Source organism: Mauremys reevesii, linkage group 14 (assembly GCF_016161935.1).
Source record: "Mauremys reevesii isolate NIE-2019 linkage group 14, ASM1616193v1, whole genome shotgun sequence".
Lineage (NCBI taxonomy): Eukaryota > Metazoa > Chordata > Testudines > Geoemydidae > Mauremys > Mauremys reevesii.
In genome coordinates, this window is record NC_052636.1 from 15,542,938 (window position 1) to 15,558,075 (window position 15,138).

At 69.5% G+C, this 15,138-nt stretch overlaps 1 protein-coding gene across 1 annotated transcript; it reads right to left on the reverse strand.

The window, feature by feature from the left end:
- Positions 1–936: 936 nt before the first annotated feature.
- On the reverse strand, positions 937–13,643 carry ARRB2 (arrestin beta 2). The gene is given in 16 exon segments (XM_039500097.1): positions 937–1,221; positions 1,582–1,636; positions 2,314–2,393; positions 2,481–2,564; positions 3,070–3,207; positions 3,502–3,520; positions 3,523–3,573; positions 3,840–3,924; positions 4,111–4,243; positions 5,540–5,607; positions 5,816–5,875; positions 7,148–7,344; positions 9,120–9,164; positions 9,436–9,496; positions 10,330–10,360; positions 13,514–13,643. Coding segments are annotated over 16 exon segments (1,224 nt in total). The 5' UTR covers positions 13,537–13,643; the 3' UTR covers positions 937–1,127.
- Positions 13,644–15,138: the final 1,495 nt, after the last annotated feature.

The following is a 15,138-nucleotide window of genomic DNA, read 5'->3' on the forward strand; positions in this document are numbered from 1 at the left end:
AGACCCGTCGCTGAGATGCAGCCACCTCTGGGGCGGGGCGGCCGGTTACCCGGGGACCCCTCGCCCGGCGCTGAGATGTGCCCACCTCTGGGGCGGGGCGGCCGGTTACCCAGAGACCTCTCGCCCGGTGCTGAGATGCGCCCACCTCTGGGGCGGGGCGGCCGGTTACCCAGAGACCTCTCGCCCGGTGCTGAGATGTGCCCACCTCTGGGGCGGGGCGGCCGGTTACCCAGAGACCTCTCGCCCGGCGCTGAGATGCAGCCACCTCTGGGGCGGGGCGGCCGGTTTCCCAGGGACCTCTCGCCCAGTGCTGAGATGCAGCCACCTCTGGGGCAGGGCGGCTGGTGACCCAGGGACCCCTCGCCCAGTGCTGAGATGCGGCCACCTCTGGGGCGGGGCGGCCGGTTACCAGGGACCCCTCACCCGGTGCTGAGATGCGGCCACTTCTGGGGCGGCTGGTGCCGAGGTCTGACACAGGAACCACACCTGACACCAGTTGATAGTTCCTTTACTTGTCCCCTGTGATCAGTGAGAGCCACCCGCCCCCCCCCCACGGCTACAGCGCAACAGCCACAAAAAACAAAATCCCCGACCCACAGCATGAGCATCTGCAGCCCCCCCACCCCCGCCAGGAGGGGGCGCTAGGCCCTGGCTCTACCCCCACCGGGCAGGGGCCCCTGGAGCAGACATGGGGGGATGAAAACCGCTTTAAAAATTCATGGCTAGAGGAACAAGGGCCCACAGGCATTGAAGCAGGAATAATGCCCAGAGAGGAATCCAGTGCTTTTCACTGGGGGGGGTGGGCGGGAGCGGCCCCCCAGGAGCGGGGAGTTCCCCCTTCCAGAGCTCAGCAGGGAGCCACAGTTAAAATTTCTGGGGGAGGAAGGAAGAGAAGGGGACCCTCCCCCCCCCCAAGTTAATGACATTTAAAAGCCAAACCCCAGTTCTGGGGGCCCCCCTGTACAGCAGTGAGATGGGGGGCTTAGTGGGGGCTCCCCTCAGCGGGTAGGGGGGCAGCATTAAAAAGCCCAGACAGATACAGTTAAAATCCACCGCCCCACACCAGGGGCCAGGCCCCAGCTCTGCCGCAGGGAGGGGCGGCAGCCCAGCTCCCGCCCGCCCCACCCTCAGAAACGGTCGTCATCCTGGTCGTCCTTGACTCCCCCCTTGAGCCGCAGGCGGGCGAAATCCTCGAAGACGATGTCGTCGTCCTGGCCGTAGCTGGGGTCGGGGGAGAGGGACGGACGTGGCGTTAAGGAGGGGGGGGCTGCTCCCTGCCCCCCCGCCCAGCCTGTGGTGGGCTGGTCCCTCTCCTAATCTAGGACCCTGCACTGGGGGGGGGGCAAGGGGAGACAGAAAGGAAAGCCCCCCCCACCCCCACTGCCTGTCACAGGAGACCCCCAATCCCAAGGTGCACTCCCCACCGCCCCCGGAGAGTCTCCGGTAACCCACTCACCCCCCGCCCCCACACAGATACAGCTAACTTCGTCCCTCCCCACGGGCCCCTCCCTGACACTGGCGTGGGGCCGAGCGCAGCTGGGGGGCTCCCTGGGCATGGGGGGAACATGGGGGGGCTCTTACTGGGTTTCAAATTCGATGAGGTTGGTGTCGACGGGGACGTCCGTCTCGGGGACAACTGGAGGGAGGGGAGAAGAAAGCATTAATCCTCCCGGCCAGGCAACCTGCGACCCCTCGCCCGGCGCTGAGATGCGCCCACCTCTGGGGCGGGGCGGCCGGTTACCCAGGGACCCCTCGCCCGGCGCTGAGATGCAGCCACCTCTGGGGCGGGGCGGCCGGTTACCCAGGGACCCCTCGCCCGGCGCTGAGATGCGCCCACCTCTGGGGCGGGGCGGCCGGTTACCCGGGGACCCCTCGCCCGGCGCTGAGATGCGGCCACCTCTGGGGCGGGGCGGCCGGTTACCCAGGGACCCCTCGCCCGGCGCCGAGATGCAGCCACCTCTGGGGCGGGGCGGCCGGTTACACGGGGACCCCTCGCCCGGCGCTGAGATGCAGCCACCTCCGAGGTGGGGCGGCCGGTTACCCAGGGACCCCTCGCCCGGCACTGGGATGCAGCCACCTCTGGGGCGGGGCGGCTGGTTACACAGGGACCCCTCGCCCGGGGCTGAGATGCAGCCACCTCTGGGGCGGGGCGGCCGGTTACCCAGGGACCCCTCGCCCGGCGCTGAGATATGCCCACCTCTGGGGCGGGGCGGCCGGTTACCCAGGGACCCCTCGCCCGGCGCTGAGATGCAGCCACCTCTGGGGCGGGGCGGTTGGTTACACAGGCTCCTCTCGACTCTATTTAACCCTTACCTGACTGGGGCCGAGCCGGTGCAAACGCCTCGGGGGGCTCGGGGTGCATTAGCACAAAGGGCAGCTCCACAGACACGTCCCTGCGGGAAGAGTGAAGGGGATAGTGAGAGGTGGGCAGGGAAGGGGCAACCGGGGGGGCGGGAGAGAACATGTGACCAGGTACTTACCCTCCCCGTGATACAACCAGCTTCACCTTCACCCGGTACGAGACCAGAATCCCCAGCACCTCCTTGTTCGCCCCCTCCTTGACTCTGAAACAGAGCACGGGGTCAGCATGCGCCTGCTTCTGGGGCAGGGCGGCCGGCTACCAGGGACCCCTCGCCCGGCGCTGAGATGCAGCCACCTCTGGGGCGGGGCGGCCGGTTACCCAGGGACCCCTCGCCCGGCGCTGAGATGCGCCCAGCTCTGGGGCGGGGCGGCCGGTTACCCAGGGACCCCTCGCCCGGCCCCGAGACGCGGCCCCCTCTGGGGCGGGGCGGCCGGTGACCCAGGGACCCCTCGCCCGGCACCGAGACGCGGCCACCTCTGGGGCGGGGCGGCCGGTTACCCGGGGACCCCTCGCCCGGCGCTGAGATGCGGCCACCTCTGGGGCGGGGCGGCCGGTTACCCGGGACCTCGCCCGGCGCTGAGATGCGCCCACCTCTGGGCGGGCGGCCGGTTACCCGGGACCCCTCGCCGGCGCTGAGATGCGCCAGCTCTGGGGCGGGGCGGCCGGGGCCCCGGCGATGGGTATAACGCCCCCCCGGCCCCGCTCACATGGTGCTGGAGGCCAGGTTGGTGTCCTCGTGTTTGAGTTTCCCGTCCAGCGCCAGGCCCCGCTTCTCCCGGTTCTGGCTCAGCAGCGGCGTCAGGGTGTAAACCCGGCAGAACGTGGAGCTGGGCGACACCTGGTCACTGGGCGCAGAGCAGGTGGGGGGTGAGGGGCTGGGTCCCCCCCGCCCCTTCCCTGCCCCCCCCAAGCCAGGGACCCCCCATGCACCCCCCAGACCCCCTCCCTGCCCCCAAGCCAGGGACCCCCCAAGGAACCCCGAGCCCCCTCTCCGCCCCCCCAGAGAACCCCCTTGCACCCCCAGCCTCCTCTCTGCCGCCCCAGCCAGGGACCCCTCCCCTGCAGTCCCGGCCAGGGACCCCCCAATGCACTCCCAGCCCCCCCTGTGGATCTCTGACACCGGGGGGGGGGTCACTAACTCTTGCTCGGTCTGGGCCACGGACACTTGTACTGGGCCGTGCTGAACAGGCAGATGTCTGCGTATTGCCGCACTGCGGGGGACGAGGGGTCAGGCTCGGGGCATGGGCAGCCCCCCCAGCACACCCCCCCGGGCCCATGACCCCCCCAGCACACAGCCCCCACTCCCCAGGACGGCCCCAGCACACAGCCCCACACTCCCCCAGCACGGCCCCCAACACACAGCCCCCACTCCCCCAGCACGGCCCCCACCCCTGTACAATCTCCCCAGCACACAGCCCCCACTCCCCAGCACTGCCCCCAGCACACAGCCCCCCCCCCTGTACAATCCCCGACCCACCTGAAACCTTGATCTTCTTCACGCTCTTGCTCGAGTTGTTCGTCACGTGGACGTTGACGCTGATGGGCTCCCCGTGGTAATAGAGCTGGGGACACACGCCGGGGTCAGTGCAGGCCCCCAAGACTCTCGCCCAACGACAGGGCCCCCAGCCCCCGGGGACCCCAGCTCCGCCCACCCAGCCAGCCAGCACACGTCTCCTCCCCCGGATCCAGCCCCCTCCCCAGCCCCCGTTCGCTCCCCAGCCCCCCATTAGCTCCCCCAGCCCCCCCACCTCCTTGTCCAGCGAGGCCTCCAGGTGCAGGGACCGGTCCGACATCAGGAAGTGCCGGGTGGTCTCGGCCATGGGCTGGGGGCCCGGCTTCGGGGCGTACTGCACCTTCCGGATCACCAGCCGCACCGAGTTCCTGGGGCGGGAGTCAGAGCCTGCCGGACGCCTGGGTTCTCTCCCCGGCGCTGGGAGGAGTGGGGCTGGTGGGTTAGAGCAGGGGGCTGGGTGCCAGGACTCCTGGGTTCTCTCCCGGCTCTGGGAGGAGTGGAGGCTGGTGGTTAGAGCAGGGGGCTGGGTGCCAGGACTCCTGGGTTCTCTCCCGGCTCTGGGAGGAGTGGGGCTGGTGGGTCAGAGCAGGGGGCTGGGAGCCAGGACTCCTGGGTTCTCTCCCGGCTCTGGGAGGAGTGGGGCTGGTGGGTTAGAGCAGGGGCTGGGAGCCAGGACTCCTGGGTTCTCTCCCGGCTCTGGGAGGAGTGGGGCTGGTGGGTAGAACGGGGCTGGGAGCCAGGACTCCTGGGTTCTCTCCTGGCTCTGGGAGGAGTGGGGGCTGGTGGGTTAGAGCGGGGGCTGGGAGCCAGGACTCCTGGGTTCTCTCCCCAGCTCTGGGAGGAGTGGGGGCTGGTGGGTTAGAGCAGGGGCTGGGAGCCAGGACTCCTGGGTTCTCCTGGCTCTGGGAGGAGTGGGGGCTGGTGGGTTAGAGCAGGGGCTGGGTGCCAGGACTCCTGGGTTCTCTCCCGGCTCTGGGAGGAGTGGGGGCTGGTGGGTCAGAGCAGGGGGCTGGGAGCCAGGACTCCTGGGTTCTCTCCTGGCTCTGGGAGGAGTGGGGCGGGTGGGTTAGAGCAGGGGCTGGGAGCCAGGACTCCTGGGTTCTCTCCCGGCTCTGGGAGGAGTGGGGCTGGGTGCCAGGACTCCTGGGTTCTCTCCCGGCTCTGGGAGGAGTGGAGGCTGGTGGTTAGAGCAGGGGGCTGGGTGCCAGGACTCCTGGGTTCTCTCCTGGCTCTGGGAGGAGTGGGGCGGGTGGGTTAGAGCAGGGGGCTGGGAGCCAGGACTCCTGGGTTCTCTCCCGGCTCTGGGAGGAGTGGGGGCTGGTGGGTAGAACGGGGGCTGGGAGCCAGGACTCCTGGGTTCTCTCCTGGCTCTGGGAGGGAGTGGGGCTGGTGGGTTAGGGCACGGGGCTGGGAGCCAGGACTCCTGGGTTCTCTCCTGGCTCTGGGAGGAGTGGGGCGGGTGGGTTAGAGCGGGGGGGGCTGGGAGCCAGGACTCCTGGGTTCTCTCCCCGGCTCTGGGAGGGGAGTGGGGGCTGGTGGGTTAGAGCAGGGGGGGCTGGGAGCCAGGACTCCTGGGTTCTCTCCCCGGCTCTGGAAGGGGAGGAGGTCTCGCTTGCTGCCTGTCTGCAGCCTGCGCTGGGGGCTCACCCTGGGGTCTCCGGTACCTTTTGTGAATCTTTTCTTCCAGGGATTTGGCACAGAAAGCTCGGATCTCAAAATCGACCCCACAAGCCTGAGATTGTGGGAAAAACCCCATTAGTCCGGTGCCCCTCACTCCCGACCCGCAGCCCCTGCCCCCCCCAGCTCTGCCGGTGTCCCTCACTCCCGACCCGCAGCCCCTGCCCCCCCCAGCCCTGCCGGTGCCCCTCACTCCCGACCCGCAGCCCCTGCCCCCCCCAGCTCTGCCGGTGCCCCTCCCTCCCGACCCCCCCGGTCTGTACCTTGCCCGTGTCCTCTGGGCCGGGCTGGAGCGTCACGGAGCAGGGCAGGTTCTGTGGGATCTGAGACACAGGGTGCGTTACACGGGGTTCCCCGGCGGGGTGGGGGGGGGTTGTCTCTCTTGGAAGATGAAGAGGGGGCGTTGGGGGGGGGTGTCCCGGGGCGGTCTCGCCCGCAAAGGGGGGGCGTTGGAGGGGACCCGGGGGACTCCCTGTGAAGGCGAAGGGGGGCGTTGGGGGCAGGGGACCGGGGACTCCCGTGAAGGCGAAGGGGGTGTTGGGGGCTTCTGGGGACTCACCGTGAAGGCGAAGGGGGTGTTGGGGCAGGGACCGGGGACTCCCGTGAAGGCCAAGGGGCTGTTGGGGGCAGGGCACCGGGGACTCCCATGAAGGCGAAGGGGGCGCTGTTGGGGGCAGGGGACCAGGGACTCCCGTGAAGGCGAAGGGGGCTGTTGGGGCAGGGCACCAGGGGACTCACCGTGAAGGCCAAGGGGGCTGTTGGGGGCAGGGCACCAGGGACTCCCGTGAAGGCGAAGGGGGGTGTTGGGGGCAGGGCACCAGGGGACTCACCGTGAAGGCCAAGGGGGCTGTTGGGGGCAGGGCACCAGGGACTTCCCGTGAAGGCGAAGGGGCGTTGGGGGGTTCGGGGCTCCCGGGAAGGCGAAGGGGTGTTGGGGGTTCGGGGCTCACCGTGAAGGCGAAGGGGGCATTGGGGGTTCCGGGGCTCACCGTGAAGGCGAAGGGGGCATTGGGGGTTCTGGGGACTCCCGTGAAGGCGAAGGGGGCGTTGGGGGTTCTGGGGGCTCCCGGAAGGCGAAGGGGCGTTGGGGTTCTGGGGCTCACCGTGAAGGCGAAGGGGCGTTGGGGAGTGCAGGGACCGGGGCTCCCGTGAAGGCGAAGGGGGCGTTGGGGGTTCTGGGGACTCCCGTGAAGGCGAAGGGGGCGTTGGGGGTCTGGGGCTCCCGAAGGCGAAGGGGGCGCTGTTGGGGGCAGGGGACCCGGGGACTCACCGTGAAGGCGAAGGGGCGTTGGGGGTTCTGGGGGCTCCCGTGAAGGCGAAGGGGGCGTTGGGGGTTCTGGGGGCTCACCGTGAAGGTGAAGGGGGCGTTGGGGTTCCGGGGCTCCCCGTGAAGGCGAAGGGGCGTTGGGGGTTCGGGGCTCCCGTGAAGGCGAAGGGGCGTTGGGGGTTCTGGGGACTCCCGTGAAGGCGAAGGGGGCGTTGGGGGTTCCGGGGCTCCCGTGAAGGCGAAGGGGGCGCTGTTGGGGCAGGGCACCGGGGACTCCCCGTGAAGGCGAAGGGGGCGCTGTTGGGGGGCAGGGCACCGGGGGGCTCACCGTGAAGGCGAAGGGGTGGGCGTTGGCCCCCAGTTTGCGCAGCAGCCGCTCCTGCAGGCGGGTGAGGGGGCGCTGCTCCTCGGGCAGGGGGGGCACGGCCTGGCAGGTGGCCGAGAACAGGTCCTTACGGAACGACAGGCCCAGCACGTCCAGGTCCTCGCGCCCATAGCGGAAGGCGCAGGTCAGCGTCACAAACACTGCGGGGGGAGGAGACAGGGTGGGGGTGAGGGGAGGGGCCTCAGCCAGCTCCGCCCCCAGCTCCCAAACCCCGCCCCCCCGCTCCCCAGTCTCTCCCATCTCTCCTAAGGAAGCCGTCCCAGGCCTTCCCTCGGGTTTGTTGCCCTGTTTCCCGCGAGGGGGCGACCGGAGCTGCCCGCCGGATTCGGGGCGTGGGCCTCCCCTGGACTTAGAGAGAGGGGATCGGATCTCTCTACTCCTGGGGGATCTCTCTCTCCTGCGCAGGCTTCACGTCCCCCGCAGATTTCTCTGCTTCCCCGCAGCAAAATGCCTTTCTGACGGGGAAGAACAGACGAGCGGCCAGACTGGGTCAGACCAAGGGTCCATCCAGCCCAGGGGCCTGTCTGCCGACGGCAGCCAGTGCCAGGCGCCCCAGAGGGAACGAACAGAACAGGGAATCCCCGAGTGACCCAGCCCCTGTCGCCCATTCCCAGCTCTGGCAAACAGAGGCTACGGACACCGTCCCTGCCCAGCCTGGCTAGTAGCCATCGACGGATCCGTTCTCCAGGAACTGATCTAGTTCTTCTTTGAACCCTGGTATAGTCTTGGCCTTCACAACATCCCCTGGCGAGGAGTTCCCCAGGTTAACAGTGCGTCATGTGAAGAAATACTTTCATGTGACCCCCGCCCGGCAGTATGTTTCGACAGGGCAGGTGGCAGAGAGGCAAACCCCTCTCTGTGGGGCAGGAGGCGGGACTGGGGGAGACCCGGCTGGTGGCTCCTACCCTGCGCCGGCTCAGCTGCTAGGCACAGCTGGGCTGGGGAGGACGGGACTTCCTCTTCCCCTGCACGGCATCCGGGGCCGGGTCAGACCCACCCCAGATTTCGCCCCCGGCTGCAGGAAGCTCTGCAAACTCCCCACCCCCCACTTCCTGCACCCGGCACGCCTCAGCTGCAGGGGGAGGGATCCCCGTGCAGGGAGCTGCTCCCCCGTCCGCCCAACCCCCGGGCACCCAGACCCTCCCCGTGAGCCTCACCCCACACCTAGAACCCCCCCCCCCACACACACACACCTGGACCACCCCAATGAGCCACCCATACCCAGCTCCCCACCGCACCGAGCCCCAACCAGCTGCACCTGGACCCCCACCCCACCGAACCCCCACACTGAGAACCCTGCTGAGCTCTATCTCCCCACACATATCCCAGAACCCCCAACAAGCCCTTGTGCATCCAGATCCTCCACCCCGGATCCCCCACTGAGCCGCCCGCACCCAGATTGCCCCCCACAGAACCCTCTCAACCCACATCTGGATCCCCCACACCTGGATCCTGCCTTGCTGAGCCTGCCTGCCTGCCCCTGGCACAGAGGGGCAGGGCCCTGGGGTGTTTCGGTCCTTGCGCCGAGTCAGGGTTGCAACCTCCACCTCTATCTGGCAAATCAAACGTGCCGAATTTCGCAGCGTTTTAAACCACCGCGCGCCTGAGCGCTCTGGCGGCTTCCCCGGAAAGTCCTTTTCCTGCGGGGACGCCAGGAACTCTGCGGAGGACAGAAATTCTGCGCACGCGCAGCGGTGCACTCTCCCCCCAGGAGTACAGGATGTTCTCCCATGGGCTCCTGGCTCCTTTCCCACGGGACGCTGACACCCCCCCACCCCCGGGGAGAACAGAAACGCAAGGGGTGGGCCTGAATGCTCAGCTCTGCCCCCCCCCCCAGCCAGTCAGGGTCAAAGGAGGGAGTGGAGCCTAGAATTCCCCCCCACCCCGGGCAGATTCCCCCCACGCCTCCTCTCACCTTTCCGATCCTTCAGGTACTCAGGGTCCACCAGCACCACGCCATCTGCACGGGAACCGGGGTGGGGGTGAGACGGGGGCAAGACCCCACGGCCCTGTAGTAATCCCCAACCGCCACCCCACTTTCTCCCCACACCCCAACCACCTCATAGCCATCCCCACCACCAGCCCTCCACCACCCCCACAACCACTCAGAGCCACCTGCCCCTAAACCCCAGCCCCCATTACTCCCAATCCCCTCCCTGTGAATCCTTTCCCCAATTCCATGGCCAGCCTCCCCACCCCTCACCAGCCCTCCAACGCCCCCCCAAACTCACCCACGGGATCCACCCGGTCCAGGTGATCCACGAAGTCCCGCTTCCCCAGGTAGACGGTGAGCTGTGGGGACAGACGGACACGGGGGTGGGAGTAGCGGGGGGGACAGACGGCACCCCGGGGGGTCTCCCAGGTCAAGCCTCCTCCGATGCAGGTTGCCAGAGCCCACAATTAACCTCCCCAGGCCCCTGCCCACCCCCCAAACCCCGGTTACCTGGGTCCCCAGCCGTTTCGTGAACACCCGGATGCCTCGGGGCACCTCGCAGCGAATCCTGTCCAGCTCGAGGGGCTCCATTCCCCCACCCCCCCAGCCTCCTTCCAGCGTCGGCGTCTGTTTATCTGCCGGCTCCCAACTCCCCCGGACTCTATGGGGAGGGGGCCCCCAGGGATGGGGGAAGCCAATCAGGAGGTGGCGGGGGGGGGGCAGGTGCATGGAGACCCAACGTAAACAAACCATCGCTCTGGGGTGGCAGTGGGGGGGGGGTAGTTTAACCCTTTGCTACCTGGAGCCGGCAGGGCCCATCTCCCCACACCAGACCCTGACACGACCCCACCCCCCGCCAATACCATGGAGAAGAGCCCCCCCAGGACCCCCCCACACACTCTCCTGGGCCCTGCCTCCATCCCACAGGCCCCGCCTCCGCCACCCCCAGGCTCTCTGTGCACAAGCCCCCCGGCCAAGCCGTGCGAGGACTGGGCGCTCACTCGCGCGTGCAAAGACCCGTGCGACGGGAGGGGGGGAACAGGATCCTCGTCGTCAGCGCACGAGGGAGGAAACCAAAGTGGGGAGCGACCAGTTCTCACACGCAGCGCCCGAGGCTGGGGGGCAGGGGCTGCGGGTCGGGAGTGAGGGGCACCGGCAGAGCTGGGGGGGGGTGGCCTGGGCTGTCACTCACCTTGCAGTTGGGACTTGATTTCTTGAAGACCCTGGGGGGGAATTGGGGGGCGGGGGGGAGACATGGGTCAGAATTGACTGGTAGAAACCCCCCCTCCATCCATCTCTGGGTACCCCAGGCTGACCTTTGACCCCTCCCCCCCAAGCTCAGGCTTAGCCGGTTGCCATGGAAACAGGATCCAGACCAGTTGCCCTGGTGTTACCGTAGCAACGGGAACAGCTGGGAGGGGGGAAGCCTAAGGGATCCTTGTTCCTCTCCTGCCAGGATGGGGGGGGGGGGGGCAGGAGCGACTGAGGTCCTGCCCCCACCTCACCCTGAAAGGGGCCCCCCACAGAATCCCTTCCCCGGCCCCCCAGATACAGGCCCGACCCACACGGCCTATTTCCCAGGCATGGGGCAGGGAACCCCCCCAGCTCCAGCCCGGGGGACGGCACCCCCCATCTCTGCCCCCCCGATCTGCCTGGGAGGGGGGTCCCCACGCCAGCCCGTTCTCGGCCGGGGGGGGGAGACGGACAGAACAGAACCCAGGACTCTCCCCCCACACTTGGTCCCGTCGGGGGATTCAGAGCTGGTCTCCCCACCCCGCCGGCAACCCCCAGGTTGCTATGGAAACTGCCAAGCCCAATGCAGGGCTGACGTTTGGGGGTCATGGCCCTCACCCCCCCCCCGAGGAGCTAAGCAGGGGGGGAAGGGACCATGGGGCTGCCTCCCCTCCCCCCCCCGGAAGGCACAGCAATTTGTAGTACGGCCTCAGAGCCATGGGGGGGGGCAGGGGGTGTGAATGGGGAACCAGCTCCCGGTAACAGAACCAGCGCAGGGGCTGCGGGTCGGGAGTGAGGGGCACCGGCAGGGCTGGGGTGTGGGGGGCCGGGCTGCCAGGCCCAGGCTTGGTGGAGGGGGGGGGGGCTGGCACGAGCTGGGGACGCGTCTCTGACAGGACGTGGCGTTTCCTGTTTTGTTTCCTAGGCAGGATATTGTGAGGAAGCCCCGGCGGGGGGGGGGGGGGACGCGGGTGACAGTTGTGAGGGGGGAGGCAGGTGACCGTTGGGGGGGTCTCCCTGCACCCCAGGATTCTGCTCCTCGTCCCCGATCCTGAGCCCGCTCCACGGCAGCCCCTGGGGGATGTGACGGAGTTGGGCCCCTGTACAAACAGCCGCCCCACCCCAGAGGTGGCTGCATCTCCAGCCTGGGAGCTGTTTGGGGCTGGAACTGAGCCTTTTTTTGAAGCCAACCGGGGAGGGGGCAACTGGGGTCCCCCCTCCCCATCACAGCCCCTCCCCCCCACTTCTTCTCCACTCCCCACCCCCCAGGGCAGTTACTGACATCCGACCGCTGAGCTCTGCGGCTTTCACTTCCTCTTTCTGACCCGCCCTGGAGCCAGGAAGAGTCCCCACAGCTCCCAACGGCCCCAAAGCCCAGGGCTGGGGGGGCAGGGGCTGCGGGTCGGGAGTGAGGGGCACCGGCAGAGCTGGGGGGGTGCTGGGCTGGCAGGGGCTGCGGGTCGGGAGTGAGGGGCACCGGCAGGGCTGGGGGGCAGGGCTCCTGCCCTCCAACCCCTTATCACCGGGGCAATAAACCCCAGGCAATAAACGTCCTCACCAAACATCCCAGACAGGTGCCTCCCGGTGCCAGCCCCAGCCCTGGGGGTGGAGGGGGAGGGGGGAACACACCATGGGCTGGGGCCCTGTACCCGCTGTCTCCCTAAAGGACCCAGGTGTCCTGGACCTAAGTGACACTCGCCCAAGATGCCCTGAGGAACCCAGGCGTCCGGGACATGGCAGGTGCCAGGGACCAATGTCGCTGTAAATCCGGTTCTGCCCCGAGCGCCTGGCACAGACGGATTAGCCGCGGGGCGGTATCTGGGTCTTCCCGGCCCTGACCCACTTCCTGGGATGCCTGGGTTCTCTCCCCGGCTCTGGGAGGGGAGTGGGGGCTGGTGGGATGGAGCAGGGGGGCTGGGAGCCAGGACTCCTGGGTTCTCTCCCCGGCTCGGGGAGGGGAGTGGGGGCTGGTGGGTCAGAGCAGGGGGGCTGGGAGCCAGGACTCCTGGGTTCTCTCCCGGCTCTGGGAGGAGTGGGGACTGGTGGGTTAGAGCAGGGGGCTGGGAGCCAGGACTCCTGGGTTCTCTCCCCGGCTCTGGGAGGAGCGGGGCTGGTGGTTAGAGGAGGGGGCTGGGAGCCAGGACTCCTGGGTTCTCTCCCCCGGCTCGGGGAGGGGAGTGGGGACTGGTGGGTTAGAGCAGGGGGGCTGGGAGCCAGGACTCCTGGGTTCTCTCCCCCGGCGCGGGGCGGGGAGCGGGGGCTGGTGGTTTGAGGAGGGGGCTGGGAGCCAGGACTCCTGGGTTCTCCCCCGGCTCGGGAGGGGGCTGGTGGTTAGAGCAGGGGCTGGGAGCCAGGACTCCTGGGTTCTCTCCCGGCCCTGGGAGGAGTGGGGCTGGTGGGTTAGAGCAGGGGGCTGGGAGCCAGGACTCCTGGGTTCTCTCCCGGCTCTGAGGGGAGTGGGGCTGGTGGGTCAGAGCAGGGGCTGGGAGCCAGGACTCCTGGGTTCTCTCCCGGCTCTGGGAGGAGTGGGGACTGGTGGTTAGAGCAGGGGGGGCTGGGAGCCAGGACTCCTGGGTTCTCTCCCCAGCTCTGGGAGGGGAGCGGGGGCTGGTGGTTAGAGGAGGGGGGGCTGGGAGCCAGGACTCCTGGGTTCTCCCCCGGCTCGGGGCGGGGAGTGGGGGCTGGTGGGTCAGAGCAGGGGGGCTGGGAGCCAGGACTCCGGGGTTCTCTCCCTGGCTCTGGGAGGGGAGCAGGGGCTGGTGGTTAGAGCTTGGGGGGCTGGGAGCCAGGACTCCTGGGTTCTCCCCCCGACTCTGAGAGGGGAGTGGGGGCTGGTGGTTAGAGCAGGGGGGGCTGGGAGCCAGGACTCCTGGGTTCTCTCCCCGGCCCTGGGAGGAGAGTGGGGGCTGCTGGGTTAGAGCAGGGGGCCTGGGAGCCAGGACTCCTGGGTTCTCTCCCCAGCTCTGGGAGGAGGGGGGAGCTGGTGGTTAGAGCAGGGGGGCGGGGCGCCCGGCCTCCTGGGTTCTCCCCCGGCGCGGGGAGGGGTGGGGGCTGGGAGCCCGGACGCCTGGGTCCCCCCCCCCGCCGGGGGGATGGGGGTGACCTGCCCCCCTGCACCGCCCGCCCCCCGGCCCGGCCCCCACCTGGTCCCCGCCTTCTCCCCCATGGCGGCTCCGGGCGCCGCACGCGCCGCGCTGGGCTCGGGGCTCCGGGTGCGGGTTGCGCGCGGGAGCGGGAGCGGACCCGAGTGAAGCCATGGGCAGCCCCGGGGCCCGGGTCACGTGGGGGAGGCGCAGCCAATCAGGGGCGCGCCCGGGAGGAGGCGGATGGGGGCAGGGAGGGGAAGAGACGTCAGGAAGGGGAGGGGTGTTGCTGCAACCTTGTGGCGAGCGAGGGAATGACCCCGGGACAAGCACCGCCCCCGCCTGCACCGCCCCGGGACAAGCACCGTCCCCGCCTGCATGCACCCTGACAAGCACCCCCGCCTGCATGCACCGTGACCCCGGGACAAGCCCCCGCCTGCATGCACCCTGACCCCACCGGGACAAGCACCGCCCCGCCTGCATGCACCGCCCCCGCCTGCATGCACCTGACCCCACCCCTGACAAGCACTGCCCCCGCCTGCATGCACCCTGGCCCCCGGGACAAGCACCGCCCCCGCCTGCATGCACCCTGACCCCCGGGACAAGCACTGCCCCGCCTGCATGCACCGCCCCGCCTGCATGCACCCTGACCCCTGGGACAAGCACTGCCCCGCCTGCATGCACCGCCCCCTGCCTGCATGCACCCTGACCCCAGGACAAGCACCGCCCCCGCCTGCATGCACCGCCCCCTGCCTGCATGCACCTGACCCCAGGACAAGCACTGCCCCCGCCTGCATGCACCGCCCCCGGGACAAGCACCGCCCCCGCCTGCATGCACCGCCCCGCCTGCATGCACCTGACCCCACCCGGGACAAGCACTGCCCCCGCCTGCATGCACCGTGGCCCCCGGGACAAGCACCGCCCCGCCTGCATGCACCGTGGCCCCGGGACAAGCACCGCCCCCGGGACAAGCACCGCCCCCGCCTGAATGCACCTGACCCCAGGACAAGCACCGCCCCGCCTGCATGCACCTGACCCCCGGGACAAGCAACGCCCCCGCCTGCATGCACCCTGACCCCCGGGTCAAGCACCGCCCCGCCTGCATGCACCCTGACCCCCGGGACAAGCAACGCCCCGCCTGCATGCACCGCCCCGCCTGCATGCACCTGAAGCCCCGGGACAAGCACCGCCCCCCGCCATGCACCGCCCCCGCCTGCATGCACCGTGACCCCAGGACAAGCACCGCCCCCGCCTGCATGCACCTGAAACCCCGGGACAAGCACCGCCCCGCCTGCATGCACCGCCCCGCCTGCATGCACCCTGAAACCCCGACAAGCAGCGCCCCCGCCTGCATGCACCGCCCCTGCCTGCATGCACCCTGACCCCCGCCTGCATGCACCGCCCCGCCTGCATGCACCTGACCCCGGGACAAGCACCACCCCGCCTGCATGCACCTGACCCCCGGACAAGCACCACCCCCGCCTGCATGCACCGTGACCCCCGGGATAAGCACTGCCCCACCCACCTGCATGTGCCGTGACCCCAGGACCGCCCCGCCTGCATGCGCGTGACCCGCCCGGGACAAGCACCGCCCCGCCTGCATGCACCTGATCCCCCGGACAAGCACCGCCCCCGCCTGCATGCACCCTGACCCCGGGACAAGCACCGCCCCGCCTGCATGCACC